This window comes from Carassius gibelio, chromosome B7 (assembly GCF_023724105.1).
Source record: "Carassius gibelio isolate Cgi1373 ecotype wild population from Czech Republic chromosome B7, carGib1.2-hapl.c, whole genome shotgun sequence".
Classification (NCBI taxonomy): domain Eukaryota; kingdom Metazoa; phylum Chordata; class Actinopteri; order Cypriniformes; family Cyprinidae; genus Carassius; species Carassius gibelio.
The window spans coordinates 19,668,193-19,690,144 of record NC_068402.1 but is presented as its reverse complement, the minus strand read 5'-3'; the positions used below and the strand labels follow the sequence as shown (position 1 = coordinate 19,690,144).

Below are 21,952 nucleotides of genomic sequence, written 5' to 3'. Positions count from 1 at the left end.
GGGGAAAAAAAAAAAATCACACGACCTTAAACTCCTCACATTTAATTATACTCACACACACCCAATGAACATATTTATTAGATGTGTTTGAAAACATTCTAATATCAAGTGAGAAGAACCATATGGGGCTCATATAATTTTATATGGTCATGTGAATCCCTGATTGTGTGCTTAAACACACACTGCTGCCAATAACTTATAATTGAGTGTTAATTTCAATACCTGTGCATGATAACTAATTACCATACTCACATATTCATTAACATATGTGGTGAAAAAAAAAAAACTATATCAGAATTATTTGCATCCATCATGATAATAAAATGGCAGTAAAAGGGGACCGTGAGTTTGCTTTATAAAACTCTATTTACTTATTTTTAGTGACAATGAAGAACTATACTAGGATTAAGTAAAGGCTCTCACCTTTTTCTTATTGGTGGGACAGATGTAGAAGTTTGTGACTATGATGGTTGTCCCAGGCATCAAGTTGAGCTTGGTGTAGGTTGACCCATAATCACTGGATCTGCATGGAGGAAGGGAGTGAAAAAAAGAGAGAAAGGTCATCTTCCTGATATTATCACTAATTACTGAGTCACACACATATCCATCTGCATAGCATCCTCATATTATTAGACTCAGAGCTGGGAGGCAACAAAAACATATATCCCACATTGTATAGTCATGTGTATATTTCTAACCTCAAATCTCTGTTAAGTTGTCATAAATATGTAAAAATGACACTGGGCCACACAAATTTTCAGCCATCAATACACAGAGAGTGAAGTCTCTGGTTTGAGACGGTGAATAGCAAGTAAATATATCCCCAGTGCTTACTGATGTCATATTGCATTTGACTCAAATTCCAAAATGCTTGTGCAGTGAATTCTAGGCTGACTTTATAAAAAAAATCTTTGGCAACTGACTGATCTATGTAGGCTATTTGGTTAATTTCATAAAATGAAAATTGTAATTAAATTGTGATAAGCCAATTAATCTAGATTTTCAGCCTCTACTGTTAGTGTTATCTGTATGCACCGGGGGTCTGAGAGTAACGCAATTTCGATTCTCTGTATATATGTACTGTACATGTGGAAGAATTGACAATAAAGCAGACTTGACTTGACTAATCATGTAGGCTAATAAAATGTTGCAAAATTGGGTGGGTGATTTATTTTATTATTCATATAAAAACAATAACAATAATAATAATAACAACCTGTTTTTGTCTCTATACCATATTTACTATTAATTGCCCAGCTCCACTGTCAATGATCTAGCACCACCTCAGCACCTGCGTTAAAAATGTTCTGGCGCCGCCCTGTTTCCACATTTTCTGATGTTTTGGTGTGAATGCGACACTTATGCAAGACACTTTAAAATGCTAGTATGGACAGAGAGTATTCTTCAATTTGATCCTGACCGAAACGGCATGTTAAAAGCGTAAGCAGACTCGTTGAGGACAGCGTCAAATCAGTTTTAAAGATGAGGATGTTTCACGTGTGGCAGCTAATATGACGTAAACCAGCCAGAGATTGATGTCAGCTCAAGGAGAAGCTATTTGAACTGCTTTAGATGTAAGACATGACTAGGCAGCATCACAGGTGTGGAAATATTTGCAAAAATCAACCAGGCGGACAGCTGAGGCCTAAACCAGCCAGACACTGTCAGAACCAATCATTATCACACAACACAGTTACATGAAATGCACTCAAGAACAAGGTCAAGGTCACAGGGCTACATTTAAAGTGACCATGTCAGTTTCTTTTACCTCACTGTTAACCATACTGTGAATCCTCAGTTAGGTTGAGAGAAAGCATACTCCTGCTGGCAGCCGATATCGTGTACAAAATGCCTGATCAAAGACTATTCCTCAACACAAACATACAGCGCTAAAGACTTCCCCCATAGAACTAATTAAAAAACAGAAGTGAACAGAACTCTTCTCTGGAGCTCCTGCTGAGCTCATATTTTTGTTTCTTACTTGACAGAACGGAGCAGAACAGAGGTGTTTCAGCTCGAGAGGTTTAAATGGAAGCGGGAGGGAAGGGTGGGCAGGGTGGGGGAAGTGGGCTACCGCTGATCATTATGCCAGGCGTTATGCTTCCAACACATCACAGCGAGGTATCACGGCAGGATGAGGAACTAGGGGAGGGCCTGAGGAACAGCATCCTACAAACAGCCTTTTAAATTTAAACATGATGATAGGGACATGACGGATTGTGCTTTTCAAAGCAGAAATTTGAAATCAAATACTTCAAATGTAAATAATTTTTTTTTAACCCACCCACAATCAGTATACAATAAAAGTTAAATAAATAAATAAAATAAAAACTTGTTTTCAAACTTGTCCTATCCTAAAATTATTAATACAGTTTCCAGAATCACTCTAAAATAAGATTTGCTTTATTATTACCAAAACATCCTCACCTTGGCTAAATTTGGTTGACAAAAATACCAAAAAGCCATGACTATTTTAACATCATAATTGGATTCCTAATACATGCCATTCATTAAGAAGAGTCGAGTCTGTTAATTAGAATACTCAATCAGACAATGATGGCGTTCAGCGTCTCAAAGTGGAGTAAAACTCGGCAGAGGTCATCAGCGGAGTTGGTGGAGCGAGCGCCAGAAACAGCCAACTCATTAAGTAAATCCTCTTGTGGAGAGTGAAATGTCAGAGGCCTCAGAGGAACATTATGTAACTAATAAAGCTAATTTGGAGGATTGTGTGGCATGCTGCGCTTCGGTTGCCAAACGTTTCGCTAATGATGCTAACTTAATCGGATGGCTCATTTAATGCCACTGATTAGCTGACGGGACTAATGCCACTGTTGAAGGAGGAGTGTGGATAATAGAGAAACATGTAAGGAAGAAAAAGTGGAGAAGGAGAGAGGGGACAATATATTAAAACTTCACATCTAATTGATATGCAATCAATGATTTTGGCTATTCCATGAAGTATTGAAACTAAAGTTTCAAAAGTTTGGTCTAATAGTTTTTTTTTAAATGTTTTTAAGAGAAGTCTCTTATGCTCACCAAAGCTACATTATACTGTGAAATATTATTACAATAAAAACATTTTAAAATGCCATTTATTCCTTTGATGCGAAGCTGAATTTTCAACAGTCATTACTCCAGTCTTCAGTGTTGCATGATCCTTCAGAAATCATTAACAGAAAAAGAAAACAAGGTGGATTTCAAGACAATTGAAATATATTAAGCATAAAATATCTCGACATCAACAGGATCATCTACCAATCTACAAATAATGGTGTATCCTTGATCATGTATCAAGCTTGTAGAAAGTCAAATTAGTTTTGAGGCAATTCTAAATCTCAGAATGAATCTAATTCTTGCCATGAGGGAGAGCGAACTGTTTCCAAGTTTGGAAATGAACAGAAAACATTGTGACTTTCTGTATTCATTTGGGATCATGAGTCATACTCCATGCAGACATTCGCTGTCACACTGAATCACAATTCAAGGTATGAGAACAGCCTGTGTATTTGGAGGGAAGCGCTGGAGGAAAACACTAAGATCGAAAAATGTACAAAAGCATCTACGCATCGAAGAACGTGCACATTATTTTTAATAGCCATGTCCATGTCCTTGTCCTTGACTGTTCTTTTTTGCTTATTGATGGATCTCTATTGAAAATAACCCACACTTTGACAGGCGTACTTGATTTCTGTGCTTGTGTAAAATCCTTCAATCCACCACAAGAGACACAGCGAGAGGTTAGCATTAGCGTCAAACATAATTTACGTCAAGTGGTGTCATAAATATTCTCTGACAGGTCTTCCAAAAACTAGACATTGGCCATGACCGGCACCTTTAATAGACTCCCTGCATTTTAAACAGGCAATTTGTTTTGTCCTGGGGATCTGACAATGATGTACCCTTTCTTATTTGTACTTTTAAATTGAAATTATTTTTGTTGTTGAACTTGCAGTTAAGCAAATGTATATTTCCTTTGCTAGCTTGTCACATATGAAATTGTCTGATTGCCATTCACTATTTAAAACACGTACTTCCTAAAATTTACTTGGTAAAGCCACTCAGATCTGCTTGCGATAAGCCTGTGCCCACTATATTAAATTCTAGTAATTTTCAAATGTACAATGTAAATAAATTAAAAACAAACTATATTATGTCAATTAAAAACATATTTCACCTTTGAAAGTCTATAGCAGAATAGCACTCCGGCAGCTCAAACAGTACAGCATGGTGCTAACAACATCAGGGTCATAAGTATGACTCCCAGGGAATGCATGAGCTGATGATAGTCAAGTATGGTCAAATCAAATCACCTTTATTTCTATAACACTTTGTACAATACAGACTACAGCTTCACAGTAACAGAAAACAATGTGAGAGGTTCTAAAAAGACAATAGTGTAATTATTCAGTAAAATTCAGTAAAATTATTATTCAGTTCAACGGTTTGTTTTGTTTAATGCAGTTTAATATCAGTGAAAAGTTGTTTATTCATCTTGAGTCAGTTTAATGTTGATTCAGTTCAGTTCAATAACAGTGTCAATGCTGCATTATGCAAATTTAGCTATAAAGCAGCTCTACAGAAGACAACAGTGTCATTATCCAACCGTTTGTTCTCATCCAACAGTGTCAGTGTAGGCCATTGATCTATAATAGATCAGTGGTGTAGGAATATCGATAATATTCAATATTAAGCGCATTTTAGACCTCAACTGCGCAAGCCAAAGGCAACGGTTGCAGGTAACCAAAACTCCATGAGGTAACAGACACAGAGAAAAAAAACATCTCAGTTAGAAATCCAGTTCTCCTCTGGCCTAAAAAAAAACAAAACACAGTATGATAATAACTAGAGTATGTTACACCTGCATTAGATGAGAAAGGAACAGTTGTAGTCTGTCCAGCAGGTTGAAACAAGATGGTAGAGCTACTGTTTTTAGTGTAGTTTAGCCAGATTAACCAGTAGTATGAGTGGTCATAAGCACAATGATTGTACGCCTTGTTAAATTTGGCATTGAGGTCCTTGCTGGTCCTGTCATGATGTGTTCATAGGTAGCCAAAGGGATCAGTGATACAGTACGTATACTTTGAGTGAGAAGTCAGTTACGTTTTTATAAAAATGTCAATGACTTTAGAAAGGACAAAATGTAAATCATAAAATGTAAATGCTTAGTAAATCATGTAACTGAAAGAATCCATATTATTTCTGCCCACTGGAGAGCATCCAATATACTGATAAATAATGTGGCATTTCTTGAACATCTACACAACTTAAACACAAAGTACATTAGAATAGCAAATTATTTATTATTCATTCAAGAATTCTTAAAGAACAAAACATTGAATAGGATCCAACGCCTTTGCTGACTCATATTTGCGTCAGTTTTTAAACACCACAAACAGGTTGAAGTAGGCCGTGAGGAGCCAGGTATGAGCACTCAAGAGGATCTGTAAAGTGTGTTTACACCAGTGCTACAACAGTACAAGGGGCTTCTGTGCCACAGTGCAGATCTCCCCTAATCTAATGATTCTAATTTCCTTTTATCTTTGTGCTTGATGTTGTGAAAATTAGAGGTATTTTAGTCCTTCTGCATTAAGAAACAAGACGCTCTGGTGCTGGATGTTGGAAAATGTCTTATAAATGCATTTAGACCGAATTCACACTTTTTAATGATTACATTGAAATGTAGCATGCTGTGTTTTTTATTCCTGAGTACTAAATCAAATATTAATTATTTCAATATGACATTGTTTTTTGATATTCATAATAAAATAATGAAAAGGGAAATATGCCGTTTGAACAGTCAAACAGAAAACAAAACAAAAAAACAATTGAAAGTACACAACAGCCTCAACATTTGTTTTTACCATGGAATCATTAAAATCATTTTCTGGCTGAAAACCCCACAGTAAAAGGATTCAAAGATTGAAATGAATACTAAAGAGAATGCCAAATTAGTTATAAATAAACACAACAAATGCTGAAATTAGGAAAAAGTCATTTCCAAGTGTGTGATTGTCTCAGTGGGCTCTTTGTTGGCTCAAATATCAGAAAGTGGAAGCGAAACCAAACCACTCAGTTTAGTAAAGGTCGTCTATCAAAATTCTCTCCACGAACAAGGAGACTTGCGAGAGAAGCCACAGAACAGCCAAAAAGATCACTTTGAAGGTTCAGTAGAAGAGAATATTAAAGCATGTCTAGATTTCACCAAAAAACAAAACAGTGTCCTGACCACAATGAGAAAAGAGTGGTCAAATGAGACCTAGATCTTTCTAGGGAAAATCACAGTGATCCATGCAAAGTGAGTCTAACACATCATAAACTTCAAAATGCAGCAATTGTACAAGGATGTGTGGTGAACTGAATTAAGAAAAATAAAATACTTTTGAATCTGATTGCAAATTGCAGCAGAGTAATAAATGCACTTGTAATAAGAAATCCTATTACAATATTTCAATAGTTGCTGATATAAACTCAATGAAATGGCCACTCCATTCAAAGATGCCTGAAATGTATTTGGTAGTTATTAAGCCACTGCTGATTAATTTACACCCCTCATATTATACTGCCGGGGGGCAATTAATTCTCACTAATGCCTTATCACTTACTATTATGAAAGGCTATCATACGTTTTTTATTGCACAGAGAGTAGGAAAAGGTCATGAAACTTCTTAACTCAAATCGGTGACTATTTTAAGGCACACTATAGAAAAGAGAAGTCTTGCTGAATCCCTGTGACCATGAAAGTTAGAATGACTCACTACGTTTCTATTGATTAGCTCTAACATCTCTCAAACCGAACACAACCATCCACCCTCCAACCCTCCAACCCTCCCAAAGGGTATTACCTCACCACTACTCTGTAAATAGCATATCAACATTCAAACTAACCAGAACGCTTCTACTGTGTACAAATAGCTCAAGGGATTCGTGAAAACTGTCAGCACTTCACAGTACAATACATTATTTTATAGTACTTATTTTCTTGACCTATTTAAGGTTCCTGTTGCTCAAGTGTAGAGCATTGAGTTAGCAGCGCATGGTTGTGGGTTTGATTCCCAGGAAACACATGTTAGATAAAAACTATTAGCCTGAATGCACTGTAAGTCACTTTGAATAAAAGCGTCTGCTAAATGCATACACTTAATTACTTTTTTAAATTTAATTTAAGAAAGTTTCTAAAAGATGCTCATCAAAGTAGCATTTATTTGATCAAAAAATACAGCAAACCAGAAAATATTGCAAAATATTAATACAATTATTATAATTGCACTGAACAAAATTATAAACGCAACACTTGTTTTTGGCCCCCATTTTTCATGATCTGAACTCAAATTTTTCCATGTACACAAAAGGCCCATTCTCTCAAATATTGTTCACAAATCTGTCTAAATCTGTTTTAGTGAGCACTTATCACCATTTCACATTATCACCATTTGCCTCACGCAGTGCAACACATCTCCATTCGCATAGAGTTGATCAGGTTGTTGATTGTGGCCTGTGGAATGATGGTCCATGGAGGTGAAGATCCTGGATGTGGAGGTCCTGGGCTGGTGTGGTTACACTTGGTCTGAGGTTGTGAGGCCGGTTGGATGTACTGCCAAATTCTCTGAAACGGCTTATGGTAAAGAAATGAACATTCAATTCACTGCCAACAGTTCTGGTGGACATTCCTGCATCAGCAAGCCAATTGCACGCTCCCTCAAAACTTGTGACATCTGTGGCATTGTGCTTTGTAATAAAACTGCACAATTTAGTGTGGCCTTTTAATTGTGGCAAGCCTAAGGCACACCTGTGCAATAATCATGCTGTCTAATCAGTATCTTGATACAGTATGCCACACCTGTGAGGTGGATAGATTATCTCGGCAAAGAAGTGGTGTTCACTAAGGCTGGGCATACACTGTGCGATTTTCATCCGATTTTGAGCCAAATTCTGACTCGTGCGACTCTTTTTTGGGTAGGGCAGATTTTCTGCATTTTCGTGTGTCGTTTGTCGTGCAGTGTTCGTGCAGTGTACAAGGAGAAACGAGAAATGATTAACCTCTCCCAACCGGCAATTGGTTGGTCGCATGGATTTCTTATATGTCAGAAATTTTGGTCGCCTCTCGTGAAGTATCGCACTATTGAAGAGGGCTATGAACCGTTTTCCGCGTTTTCCTCACTGCGCATGCGCGAAACCATAAACGAAACCATGGTGACACGGCGTGTAGTGTGGACTGAAGTGATGGAGGGAAATCTTGTGGAGTTATGGCAAAGAAAAAGAAAAATAAAAGAGGGAAGAAAACGCCTGTTTACCTCCAGTTCGCGTTGCTAAATGGATAAACCATATTGGCCACGTCTTCCGAGCCACCTGTGCGTCCAGATACAAACGCCTTTTTTTTTTTTTTTGACATTTCAGCACACAGAATTGCACATATCACCAAATCAGTGCATTAATCCCGGGAAAGTATGTTTATTCATGAAAAATATCCAGGTTCTGAGGTACCTACGTGTTGATTCCCTACTTTTAGTGTGAGCAGTAAAATCGCAACTCGACGATCAGACCGTACAGTGAGCTTTACATTGCATGTGATCTACTCGTACAGTGTGAGTTGGTACCTTGCCAAAATCGCACAGAAATCGCACAGTGTATGCCCGGCTTAACACAGATTTAGACAGATTTGTGAACAATATTTGAGAGAAATAGGCCTTTTGTGTACATAGAAAAAGTCTCAGATCTTTGAGTTCAGCTCATGAAAAATGAGCTGCAAATGGGTGAAAAATGGGCGCAAAAACAAAAGTGTTGCGTTTATAATTTTGTTCAGTGTATATGTATTAATCATTTATTCCTGTTATGGCAAAACTGAATTTTTAGCAGTCATTACTACATTCATTACTTCAGCATTACAGGGGCATTCAGAAATCAGTCTAATATCCTCATTTGGTGCTCAAGAAACATTTTTTGTATTATTATAAATGTTGAAAACAGTTGTGCTGTGTAATTAATTTGTGGAAACCATTCTTCTTTTTCTGGGGAATCTTTGATGAATAGAAAGTTAAAAACCGCTTTTATCACATAGGCTATTTTCTCCTAACAGCAGAGCTGAATCAGAGGGAAGCATGACCCAACACTCATGGAAAGCCCTTAGGGATGATATGTGTGGTTTGCTTTCAGAAAAATATGTAACTATAATTTCAAAGACTCAGTGTTGCAAGGGGGCCTGGTCAGCTGCCAACTTGAGGCTGGGAACACAGAGATAATTCTGACTTGTGCAACTATTAAACAATCTGGTTAGATAAAGACATGACCAAAGCAGTCCCTTAATCATTCTGAAACAGGAATCATGCTGCACTCAGAAATAAAGGTTCCAAGACAGGATATTCACAGAGATGCCAAAGAACACTTTTTGAAGAACCTTACAATGCACATTTCTTACATCTAAAGAACATTTTAATCATCTAAAAAACTATCTTTTATAATCTTTTTGCACTATAAAATATATTTTGCACAACAAAAGATTCCATAGATGTTAAGATTCTTCGTGGAGCCACTGATGCCCTTAAAGAACCTTTATTTTTGAAGAATGTACTACAGTATGAGTTCTAATACTGAGTAGAAACACCCTCAGGCACACACGCATACACGCAGAGGGAAAAACTCTCATTTACACCTTCAGAAACTTAGACAGAGTCTTGTGCCTGTGAGTACTGGGCAGCAGTGCAGTAATTGGAAGCGTTTATCTAAATGACACCCTCATGAGGACCGCTGGGACCAGGCTGAGAATTCAGAACACCAGTGACATACTTTATTCCTACTCTCTCTCTCTCTCTCTCTCTCTCTCTCTCTCTCACTATATTTCATATTCCTGCATTAGAAATAATTTGACAAGAAGCACAAGATTTCTGTGCAAATTTTAGCAACAAAACAAGTATGAGAGTTTTCTGATATTTATTTCTATGGACACAATGTAAGTGAAGGAATATATAATATTAAGTAACAATCCATTGTGAGGATCACTCTAGAAATCTTTCTTTACAAAATCACATCGCTGACTGCATGAACTGACATGATATATTGACTCAAGGTCAGTAATAGACACTAGACATCAGTGAGCTAGAGATCTTTTTATATTACAGACATATTTGTCAATAAAGCATAAATATTTAAAGCCTGCTTCAGCATATACATGTGGTTACACAAACCAATATGTTTCACATGAACATGAAAATATACGAGCACTTGCACATGGTTAGATTTTACGTTGATGTTACTCAAGAGTTCTTGTCCTCTAAACAGTGTTTTATCAATTCCATCCAATAACATGAATTATTTATTTTAAAAATGGCTTAAAATCACTTTTTATATACTACATCATATCTCTATAAGACGCTATTGATCTGTCAGTTAAACTCTTGTTCTGTGATACTACATGATTCTTCTATAATCAGCTACCGTATAACCTTTAACATCACCTACTGCACACTCTCTAAATCTCTGTTTCTTTTATCTTCGGGATGCTAATTGATCTTTGACCCTCGATGGAAGATCTGAAAGACAATTTGTGTGCTACAGGGTTCAAGGGTCATATCACTAGGGAAAACTCCCCATCATGGCACCACCGGACAGCTGGGAAGCAATCGTTCAAATAAAAGAGAAATGGCAGGTTCGGTGAGAGAAGGGAAAGCGGTTAACAGCAAGTCAAAGCTTTCCTGACAAAGAGAGTGTTTCTGTTAGATGGATGCTTTGAAGGCAAGAGATATTTTATACTAACTGTGTGTGTGTGTGTGTTTGACTGTGTTCTTTGTTTGTTTCTCTTGTAGAAAGTATTCTGACACAAATCTCTCTGTTTGCCTGAGGAATCCACAATGTATCATCTGTAACACTCTTCACAATTTATCTAATCTGAGAGGGAAAACACAAACACTTAATGGGAACTAAGCTTAAGGAGCTCTGTTTCAAACAAGCTATGATAGAAACAAACAGAGCAAAAAATAAACCATCTCACAGAAACTGCTCATTAATACACCATCATCTTAAAGCACATTATTCCAATGGGATTAACATAGAAATCTTAATTCACAAATTCTTTTATTTACGAATCCAATACAAACATTATACATCTGATATCTCTCTGCCCACTTCCCATGGTCTTAAATACAGTTCTGCTACATGACAGATAACCATGTAATTACACATATAACTATTTCATCTCTCCTGTCTCTGACATTGTGATGCTGAATAAATTAGCCGAGTATAAATATTGTAAATGTGATGGTGATTGACTGATGAACTGAAATGACAGGGTCTTCACATCTGTCCTGTTATATCACCCCATGCGTCCACTAAACACTCAAGAAATGTGTCCTTTGCAGCTTCTTGTAGCCGTCCATTAGCTACTGCGCATTATGGCATCCATTAACATTTTACAGTGCTGCCCATTTTGAAAACGGAGATTGCTGAAAGCATAGTTGGACTGAAAACCTCATTCTGTCACAAGCTTGTCTTTCAAAAGTGTGAAATATATTGGGTGGGATTTAAAAAGCAGCTCATTTATGTAATTGCATTAAAAGCACACTTGCTTTTATACTGGACTCATAATGTCTAAATTTGCCGACAGCTGGCGGTTCTGGGCAGTGTATGTGGAAGAGATAAAACAGTTTTTGGCTCATCATCAAACATACCATCATTTGATGTGAGCTTATTTTTATGTGGTAACACCATACACTAACAAAGCAAAGGACAACTAGAAAGAATACAACTAACGTTATTACTCCAACAAGAAACTCTGGTATCAGCATGGAGGAGAGAGTGAGAAACACTTGCTGAGGACTGACTACATTCATCATACACAAGCCACAAATACACCAATTTAGGAGCGCCTCTGTCTGTCTCTCTCTCACTCACACACACGCACACACACATTATACAATTCTGAAGACCATAAACAATCCAATTAAGGGCCAAAGAGGGTGTCTTTACAAGGTCTGTGCTGTGTGTTTGTGTGTGTGTTCTCTCTGACAGAACCCACATGTGACCAGACATTGCACATCGTCAACAGGCTGTTAGTTCAGAGACAAGTACATCTGTTCATCCCCTAGGGACTCTTGTCAAAATCTCACATTAGCTAAGCAGACACACACTCAAACAAACAAATACACAAACGTTTACTTGCCTATTTAAATGAGGACATACTCTAGACTTCTATTGTTTTACAACACAAAACCAATTAAAATAAAATAGTTAGAGATTAATTAAATTCCTTTATATACTCTATAAATGTATACAGCATACACATTTTGATTGCCTTTGCATATATATATATATATATATATATATATATATATATATATATATATATATATATATGTAGCATGTATTATTACTTAAAGCATGAAATACTATTTTAATGAACGGAAAACAGGATGTACTATTACTTAAGCCTTGATATATAATTTTAATTAATGATTTTCTAGCCCCAATAATAATGTCGAACATCTCTGAATGTGTAGAGGTGTTTTCACAGATGTCTCTGAGATTCTCAATGCTAGGGATGAAAAAAAAAAAAACAATATTAAAGAATAACAAGAGTGCTCTTTTGAAGCATTACTCCTTTTTTGTCTCATATGGTCCTGAAAAGCAAAAATAAGAGAGACATGTTTCTAACCATTAATCAGATACAAATCTGAAGCCTCATTGAGGTAATCAATGTGTTTGTGATGGTGGGGGGTTAGCGGGTACTATAAGACCCTTGACAACTTGTCTGAGAGGGGCTTTTGAGAACCATTTATACCTCTCCATCTAATTGAACAAATCTCTCTCTCTCACACTCACTCTCTCTCTCTCTCTCTCACGGTGAGGTAGCACAAGAGACAGGTAATCTAATCAGCAGTCCACTTAGCATAATTGAAATACATAGTCCTTGACTAGGAAAGAGGAGTGATCTATTTCACTTTCATCATTATTTGATCCATCCTCAAAAGAACTGTGTTTTATCCTGATGTGTAACACATCAAGAGACTCACGGCTGCTTTGAATCTCATTGATCTGAAACAAAGTAAATACTGAAGGAAAATGGCTAAGACTTAGATCCCGTGCAATGTCTACAGTATTCAGCTAATGTAAGTAGATCTAGTGTTTGTTACAGGTATCTGTTTTTATAACATTTTAATTTATTTATTTACTTACTTAACCACCATTTACAGTAAGTTAATTAACATTGGGTACACATAACATGGTAACATTTCTCACTTCAATAAAAAAAAAAAAAAAAAAAAAAATCTACTTCTGAAAATCAACTGCATGGTGCAAATACTGTCCCTTAATAATAATAATTTTAAAAAAGGAAATTTGTTGACATAGTGGTTCAATAAGTGGGTCAGATTTTATTTCAGAAACCACTGTAATGAATTCAGAGTTCTGACTGATTCATTAAAAGAAGTCTTCAAAGAATCATTTGTTTGGGACTCAGACTTCTCTGTGCTTTATGTTTGTGCCTTTAAGCTCAAATTCAACTGAAAGATCACAGCTCAGACTTAGCTGAAATGTGTTTAGTTATGCCACGCCACTGATGATTTATGCTGTATAGTGGTTTGGGAAACACTGGGTAGGTCATATTAAGTACAAATTAAGATATTAAATTGCTTTGAAGTCAGACACTGATTTAGATGTCGTTTGTACAAGGTTTTTGTCTCTAAAAATGACCTCTACAACATCCACAAGAAACATCGGCTGACATCTGAGTGTGTGCGTGTCACCAGTGCCTGGGGGTCTCTGTTAGCAGTCAAAGCAAAGCAAGTCATCCATTAGAAGTCACACACACATTTACTGTAGGTGTCAGGTTAGATTAGGTTTAGCCCACAGGGTGACAGGAAGGTCACTCACACAAACACACTTTAGTTTCACTATATTAGTGAGGAGATCTCCTAGATACAATGGTTACATATGGAGGTGACGATACTTGCAAGCCACCCCTCCCCCTTTACAAACTAGTAAATATCAATACAAGTGAAGCTCAATTTGGCTGACTTATGAACACTTCAAATGTCCTCACAAGTCAGTTTTTAATATGTTTCACTATATTTCTGAAGGAATGGAAGAGAAGAATGCATGTCTAATGATTGCATGGTGCAATGACATATCACAGAATGTACCCACCTTCCACAGTGCACTGAGTCATAAAACACAGAGGCAACCATGAACTATAGGTCTTGTAAAACCTGTTGCTTCTGAGGATTTGTCAGTAACCTCCAGTAAAACCAATCTGTCGTAAATTGCATTATCGACAGATGTGTCTGGATACGATAAACATATGGCATGACGTTGAAATCTAAAACATTCTTGAAAGTTGACTTTAAAATAAACATAAATATGATGTGTCAAGTCACCCGTTTACACAGCAGAAGTTCATTAAGTGCCCTCTCTGCTGTTCCTGTCCACTTGAGCAGTGTTTTGGAAACGCAGCAGATGCTTCTTAAACTGTATGCCACACTACCCTTGGGAAATCAGGTCAGATTTGATCAATCTCAAAGCACAGCACATGGTGAGCCAGGATAAGCAAGTAGAAAGGGAAGTCCATGTGTGACCTGATTAAATAAAAGTGAACAGAGAACAGACGTGTACTCTCTGACTCGCTGATTGATGCAATGTGCACAGGAAAAAGCCAAATTAGCCTGCTTTAAACATTGGTTGGACAAGATTTGTGATAGTGCAACTGCAAATCCCAACACATTTTTTGCATACAAACAAGTAAAACTTAAATAACTGTCCATAAGTAATAGGAAATCAGGGAGTTTGACATTATGGACATGACAAACTACTGTGTGGATATACATTTGCTTGTGTCTCTGCTTCTCTCTAGCATTAAAGGGATAGTTCACTCAAAAATTTAAATTCTGCCACCATTTATTCTTTTTTATTTTCTTCTGTGAACATAAACGAAGACATTTTGATAAATGTCAGTGTTTTTCTGTCCACACAGAGGAAGTCAAGGATCACTACAACTGTTTGGTAACCAATGTTCTCTAAAATATGTTTTACTGTATGTAAGTCATGCAGGTTTGGAATGATGTGAGTATTTTAATTTTTGGATAAATTATCCCACATGTTGAATTGTATTATTGCTTATGTATTCACTGCAGGTCACTTCACACTCACTGACACTAAAGGTGCTTGTGCAGAATATCTACAGATTGACATACAGCAAGGTTGTGAATGTTATAGTGGAATCAAAAGAAATCATTAAACATTTATCATTTAAAATATTAAAGAGCCAGTAAGATGAAAATTCTAAGCTTCCTATCACTGTTTATAAGTCCTGTACATTAGGTTTAAATCCATCCAAGGTTAAAAAACATTGTCATTTTGTCAAAATATCATTTTAAAATTACCTCAGAGATCCCCAAATGGTTCGCGCGAAGCTGTTCAAAAGATTCAGTTTCCTTAAACCCCACCTTTCGGTAGCATACTGTGTTCTGATTGGTCAACTAACATAGTCAGGTTTGATTGGTTGTTCCGCACACACATCCACGGTAATCTATGCGTTAGCATCTGTTTGGGGTGACTTATGTCTTTTTCCTCTCATCACGAAACAAACAGTAAAATAAAAAACTTGAACAGTCTCACTGCTTTTTCTTCTGTGTGGGTGTATTCAAGCCGCGCGCTTCAGTTTGAATCTGAATAGCGCGTTCAGCGCGGGGGCGTGGTCACGAAGGGAGACATGAAAAGAAGACATCGCGTTGTTTTCATATGGATTACTTTATCACAGAATATCTGTTCGGCAGCACTTGTTTAGTTTTAAAGTTGACATGTCAAGCTTTCTATAGATATCTCTCTCATGTCTCTTCGTTGAGTATTCACGGAGTTACACTTCATTTTAATGACGTGTTTGTACATGACGATCAGCGCAGAGAAAGGCTGCAGACAGCACACATACTGATAAGACGCTCGGGAGAAAACAGACACATAACTTCATAATCATACTTCGCGTTGTGATTCGGAGATGCTCGTTGTTCTAAATAAAGTTGGTAATGAACCCTCTTTTATGGCCAAACGCTTTGAAAATCCCGCTGTACTCACCGAGATTAGAAAAGCAGTCATCACTGAAATGTTGTGGACACAACAAAAGGGATTTGTTGTACTGCTCTGGTATTGTGGTAAAAATGAATTTTAGCCATTTGTTCTTCTGATTTTCATTCTTTGGCAGTGAAAATAAAACAAACTTGCCTTTACAATTAAAAACACACTGTCTCCTCGACATGATGCTATCACAACAACCAGAGCGTCTAATTTTTGATTTCCCATTTGTGTGGCTCTTTAAATTAAGATTCATTACAAGCATTATTGCTATGGAAATAGCCATTTCTGTTTATGACAGGTTTAAGGACTATGCATCTGTTCCTGCAAAAGTTATTATGATAAGATGTTCGGGAGAAAAAAAAATTCAGCAAATGAGTCAACTGTTTATATCCGAGAGAAAAGAACTTTTACAGAAACAGCTGAAGCCCAGGCAGAATCTGCAGACATTCATGTGCTCCAGTGGAATGGATTTAAACATGGTAAAGTTAATCAAAGGTAAGAACACTTATATTGGTAGCTAAAAGCATAAATTCAAATTAGTCAAAATATTTAATGAAGGAACATGTCAAGGCCGGGGGATGTTGTACTGTTCATGTGCGGGCGTTCCTGTTCTGAGGAGCGCACATTCTGTGTGGGCCTTGGGGGAAGGAAAGAATAACTACAGAATAATATAAATAAGGATTATGCTTTATTGACCATTGATTCTAGTCCGTCTTGATGGTAATGTTTGCAGATCAGCCGCTGAGTTCTCATATATGAATACACCATACAAACACAGTTAGATTGCTGTTTGCCTCACAGAGATGAAATCAAACAAAACCCCAAGGGCTAGATGGCCTAAGAGGTAAATTATGGAAAAGTCCATTAATTTCCTGTCACTGAAATGGAATTCAGCAATAGTTTCCCGTTTCTTAATTTCAGGATGTTAGAGTGTGAGATTTCTCTACATTATTCACTGTCAGAAAATAAATGTTTTGCATTTATAAGTATTTTGTGGTTTTAAAGTGATATACAGCAAATGTCAAAATGACTATGCCTTTTCAGAAATCAGTTTTCTTATTGACACACTTATATACTAATAATGAACATTTCATGACTAGTAGATTAAAAACTCATTAGCTGTATTCACATTAGCTGTAACCATGTATTTATTTTTTAATACAGATCAACATATAAAAAATACAAATGTGTGCCTTGTGGGAATATGCTAATAGCCCGATTGTTAACAAAAGCTGTCTCGTTATGAAGTGATATGTATGTGCTAAAGTGTTTTATGGATGGTCCCCTGTCCCCACCGCTCTAATGACTCTCATCAAAATTTCTTAATGTTTTTATGAATTCCCAATTCAATAACTCCAAGGTTTATAAGCAAAAGCCTTAAGCAATATTTCTCACTTTAATATGATACCTCCTACTTAAGCTACCCAAATTTCATATTCCCTACACAGCAGTGGGAGCTCACATTGGCACATATCCAGCTTATTGTCTTCAACTCCCCTCTCTCTCTCACCCACTGTTTCTCTGATCTAACATGACATATATTGATTTATATTTAACACAGTTCACTGTAATTGGCACTTTAAATAATTTCAATTAAGTTTTCAACACATTCTATATGAGTTTAGGCTTAATGAGAAGCATCAAACGCTGCCAAAGTCAGCAACTTCCAGCAAATAGTCGAGAGACAAATTCAATAAGTGGTGGGTTCGAATGAGTCTTTATTAGATTCTGGTTTATATAAACATTACATCAGTAAAATCTTATACAATTAAATCGTGTTTGTTCTGGAGCTTTATGAATTGTCTTTGTATGGAGCTGCATTAAAGAGTTCTAGATTTTGTTTTCTGAAAAATTAAGAAACATACATGGCAGGAATGATATGAGGGTTATTAAATAATGACATCATTTTCATTTCATGAGGTGAACTAATCCTTTCAAAGCTGAAATACATGTCCAAATAAAACAGGGATTACAGAAACTACAGCAAATGACAGAACCGTAAAATGGGCCGGTAAGAACTGGACTCGCAGCGTACCTGAATATACACGATGATGGTGAGTAATGCCATCAGTCACACTCTGAGCCAGCGGGTATCAATTACTCAATTAAAAGAGCCAGCACCCCCTCTTTCCCACCGGCACGCAGTGGTCAGCAGCAACACGCCGGCCTCCTCCCAGCAGCCAGCAGGACCTTACAAAGCTATCAGCTAAGAGGATTAGCACTACGCCAGTGTGCAGCCTGTTTGCTGAGTGTGCTCATACAGTGAGTCTGGAAATGATGGTTTAATATAGAACCACATGGATAGAGGGCTCTCCTTCGGATGTTATAAATATTTTCATAATAATAAGAGGATAACACGTTCGATTCCGTGGGTGTAGAACACAGTCTGGTCTTGTATGTAATGCATACTGAATACGCTACTCCCATTTGTGAATTAATGTATATATCAACAGTAATGACTGTAAATGTGTAGTTACATTACATTACACTTGGATACTACTCCAACTAATAATGCTCTACAATTAAAGCGTTAGTTCAAAAATGAAAATTAGTCCATGTTTTACTCACCCTCAAGGCATCCTAGGTGTGTATGATTCTTTCAGATGAATCCAATCGGAATTACTATATTAAATATTGTCCTGGCTCTTCCAAGCTTTAGAATGGGAGTAAGCAGGTGTTTTTATTCAACAGTCCAAAAGTAGTCAAATAAAGTGCATCTATCATATTTAATATATATAAACACCTTTTTTTCACTTCTGCTAACTGTCATAGTCGAGAACACCACTCAAGAATTAAAACACAAAACAAGAATTTGTAAAGACAAATGTTGGAGGAGACAAATGTTAAGCCAAGAGGAGACTGGTTTTCTTTTGGTAAACAAATGCTGGTTTTCGCAAGACTCACACGCACATACGCTACACCCACATTATCCACCGGAAAGGCAGTCTCTCATGAATTCTCGTGAACCGCTTTTTTTTTTTACAATAGCACTTTGATTCACTACAGGAGCCTTTATTTTTTTGTAATTATTTGTAATATCTACAGAAAGAAAGTCATAAATGTCTCGAATGACAAGATGGTGAATATTAATGACAGAATTTTCATTTCATCAATTATTTCAGTCTTAATAATTATTTCCCTTAATATTAAATCTCTTATTTATTTATTGATAATCTACAAATAATGCTATGAATCTACTGAAATGCTACAGCTTTATTTTTTCAATGTTAAGTTAAGTTACCTAATATTCCAGAAAACCAATGCAGATTTTCATAAAATCTGTAATTAAAGTTAATTTTGGTTTTGTCTACAAAGCAGTATTATGGATATAATGAGCATAAATACCCTACATTAAATTACAATCTCTCACATTTTATCAGTCATGATCACATTAAAATAATCACTTCAAATCCTCCCCGTCATTAACAACACAATCAAACAAGCACTGGAGACAGATACAGTCAATCTCTTCTCTCCGTCTGCGTGCCATTACAGCTCGGGATGACTGAATCATCTCACAGTTTAAAGACTAATTAACTTAATGTGCCCACATGTGTTACAACATTAACCACATTATGTGATGGGCCTGTAATGCTGAAGTGGAACCCTGATTGTTTTCTGGATGGGTAACTCGGTAATCATGTGGTCTGTCTTCCGTTTGTTCTTAGGTGCCTAAACTGTTTGTGATGCTGGAAGTGCGTGAACCTGTCTGTCTGCAGCTGAGTTATTCACGACGAAAGTCAAGGTCTCCTTGGGTCTGTATTCATGTCTTCATTGGTGTGCCTTGCCACATACACCCAGACAAGCAGAATCATCAGACAGCAGCACACAGTGCTTGATAAGACCGGCTAAACCAAATATTCCTGAGGTCTAGAGGACATAGGCTGCAGAAATGACAATATAGAAAATATGTGCCCAGAAATAAAAACAGCAGCTAAAAGATTCAAAAGTTTTACATGCAATATCAGTTTCCTTCTAACTGCATTGCACATTATGCATCTTCACATCTCCTCAACAGCATTCAGGAGTAATGAAAGCTTTTTTTAATGAATGCGTGGCTTGTTGATGTAATTCATGGTTTGGTCAACCTGATTTCCATGTCAGGCCCCAAACTGACTGTCTGTTGTTCAGAGTGCCAGCGCTTTCACAGTGACCAGCTAGAGAAAGCACAGCACACTTGGCTTTCTCCAGGACTTCCTATACTTCAGAACTTCCGCAGGACTGTTCATTCCCTGGCTACCCAAGGGCTTCCACAGTGTAAAAAGTGTGTGGGATAGTGGGGGTGAAAGGGAATGAGTAAGAGGAAGAGGAGGCCAAAGGCTTGGCAAAGTATGACAGCATCTGTGTTGGCCACTTTTGCTTTAATTAAGAAGCCCTTCAATGCTTTCAGTGTGGATTTCTCCCCAAATCACCATTCCTTTCCTGATTTCCTTCTTTCTCTTAATGCCCTGGGGCTTGGAATGAAATTGTAAAGGATCATGGGAGGTTATCCACACCATTATTCAGGGTGGAGAAAGTCTTATTGGGTCTCAAATCAATCAAGTCATTCACAGAATCAGAGCCAGCGTTGCTATAAGAAACAGCAAACTCTCTATGGTATTGCGGATGAGTGATGAGAAAGTGTTTCTCAGACAAATATTAATAATTGGCTATCATACAATAATCTCTTTTTACTTGATCATTTCAACAATATATTATAATTACATAATCAGGCTGTGTTCACAGCATAATTAGTCAAATTGAGCTCATATACTGCATAACAGTTGGCAAATTATCTATTTTGAACATTAATATCCAACCTCACTTACATAAAAAAGTACTATTTTACATGTTGGCATAAGATTAGATTAGTATGAAAGCATAATTTTATTGAATAAATAATAAGCATAAAGTTCACCCCTAAACCCACCCTTCATTGGGAAGTAAACACAATGTATGAAAAAAAAGTCCAAATGAGATCTTACAAATTCATGCAAATTCACCAGCAATTTGCCAAAACATAAAATAGTTACAATAACAGTGACTGTGCATTTGCTAAAATATGCAACAGAGATTACTGCATCTAAGACTCTCAATACAATGTGCTCCACTTGATATTCCATTCCAGTGTGACTAATGAACCAGGCTCAATATCAGCTATGATTTTTAACATCTTTCTGCAGGCTAGGTCAATTCATGATGCAAAGAGTTGAACTGAATAGGGGACCATATCTAGGGTATATCTCTTGGGATCTTTTACAAAGCCAATTTCAATATGGAGCAAACATACTGGTGCCTTTCTCATAGTTGACCCAAAGCATTGATACCTTTGTGGGTGGTGGCAAGGTGAGCACTACAGGAGGTGAGCATGGATCTGACACCCCATTAATGCTCAAACCATAGTAAAAATCAGAAACAAGGAAACTCGTTTTAAATTTCTGCAATTTTCCAAATAAGACAGGTGACATATCGTCACACAATCTGCAAAGATTACAGAGATGTTAAACATCACAAAAATCTGTGTACTGTATGTAATATAATGCAATGCAAGCTTTGCAAAGGGTGTTTTTTTTTAAGGTTTAGAGAAGTTATAAATTAAATTAGACAATACAGAAAACCCACGCCTTTGTGTGAGGGGAGCTGGAGCTTTGAGCCAGAGCTGCATCACATTTAATATGGGTGGAAAGCATTTACATAGAAGTCTGTACAGCAGCAAACATGTCAGTTTTAATCAAAGAAAATTTGGAAAATGCCAACGAAAAATGCTATTATAACACTCCTTAATTATTGATACCTTCACATAAGGTTTTCTTTGTTTTAAAAACACAGCTGCACTAGATCTCTGAACATGATGACATTGAAACAATCAAAATTATTAACCTAATTTTTATTTTAAAATTTTTTAAACAATATAATTTTTATG

General features: G+C 36.8%; 1 protein-coding gene across 3 annotated transcripts in view; it reads right to left on the bottom strand.

The window, feature by feature from the left end:
- LOC127962745 (VPS10 domain-containing receptor SorCS2-like) overlaps window positions 1-21,952 on the bottom strand; it is a 164,237-nt gene that overhangs the window by 71,255 nt on the left and 71,030 nt on the right. For all 3 annotated transcript variants that reach the window (XM_052562417.1, XM_052562416.1, XM_052562418.1), the window contains exon 3: window positions 424-523. In XM_052562417.1, the coding sequence (XP_052418377.1) occupies window positions 424-523 (100 nt within the window). The remainder of the gene's footprint in view (window positions 1-423; window positions 524-21,952) is intronic.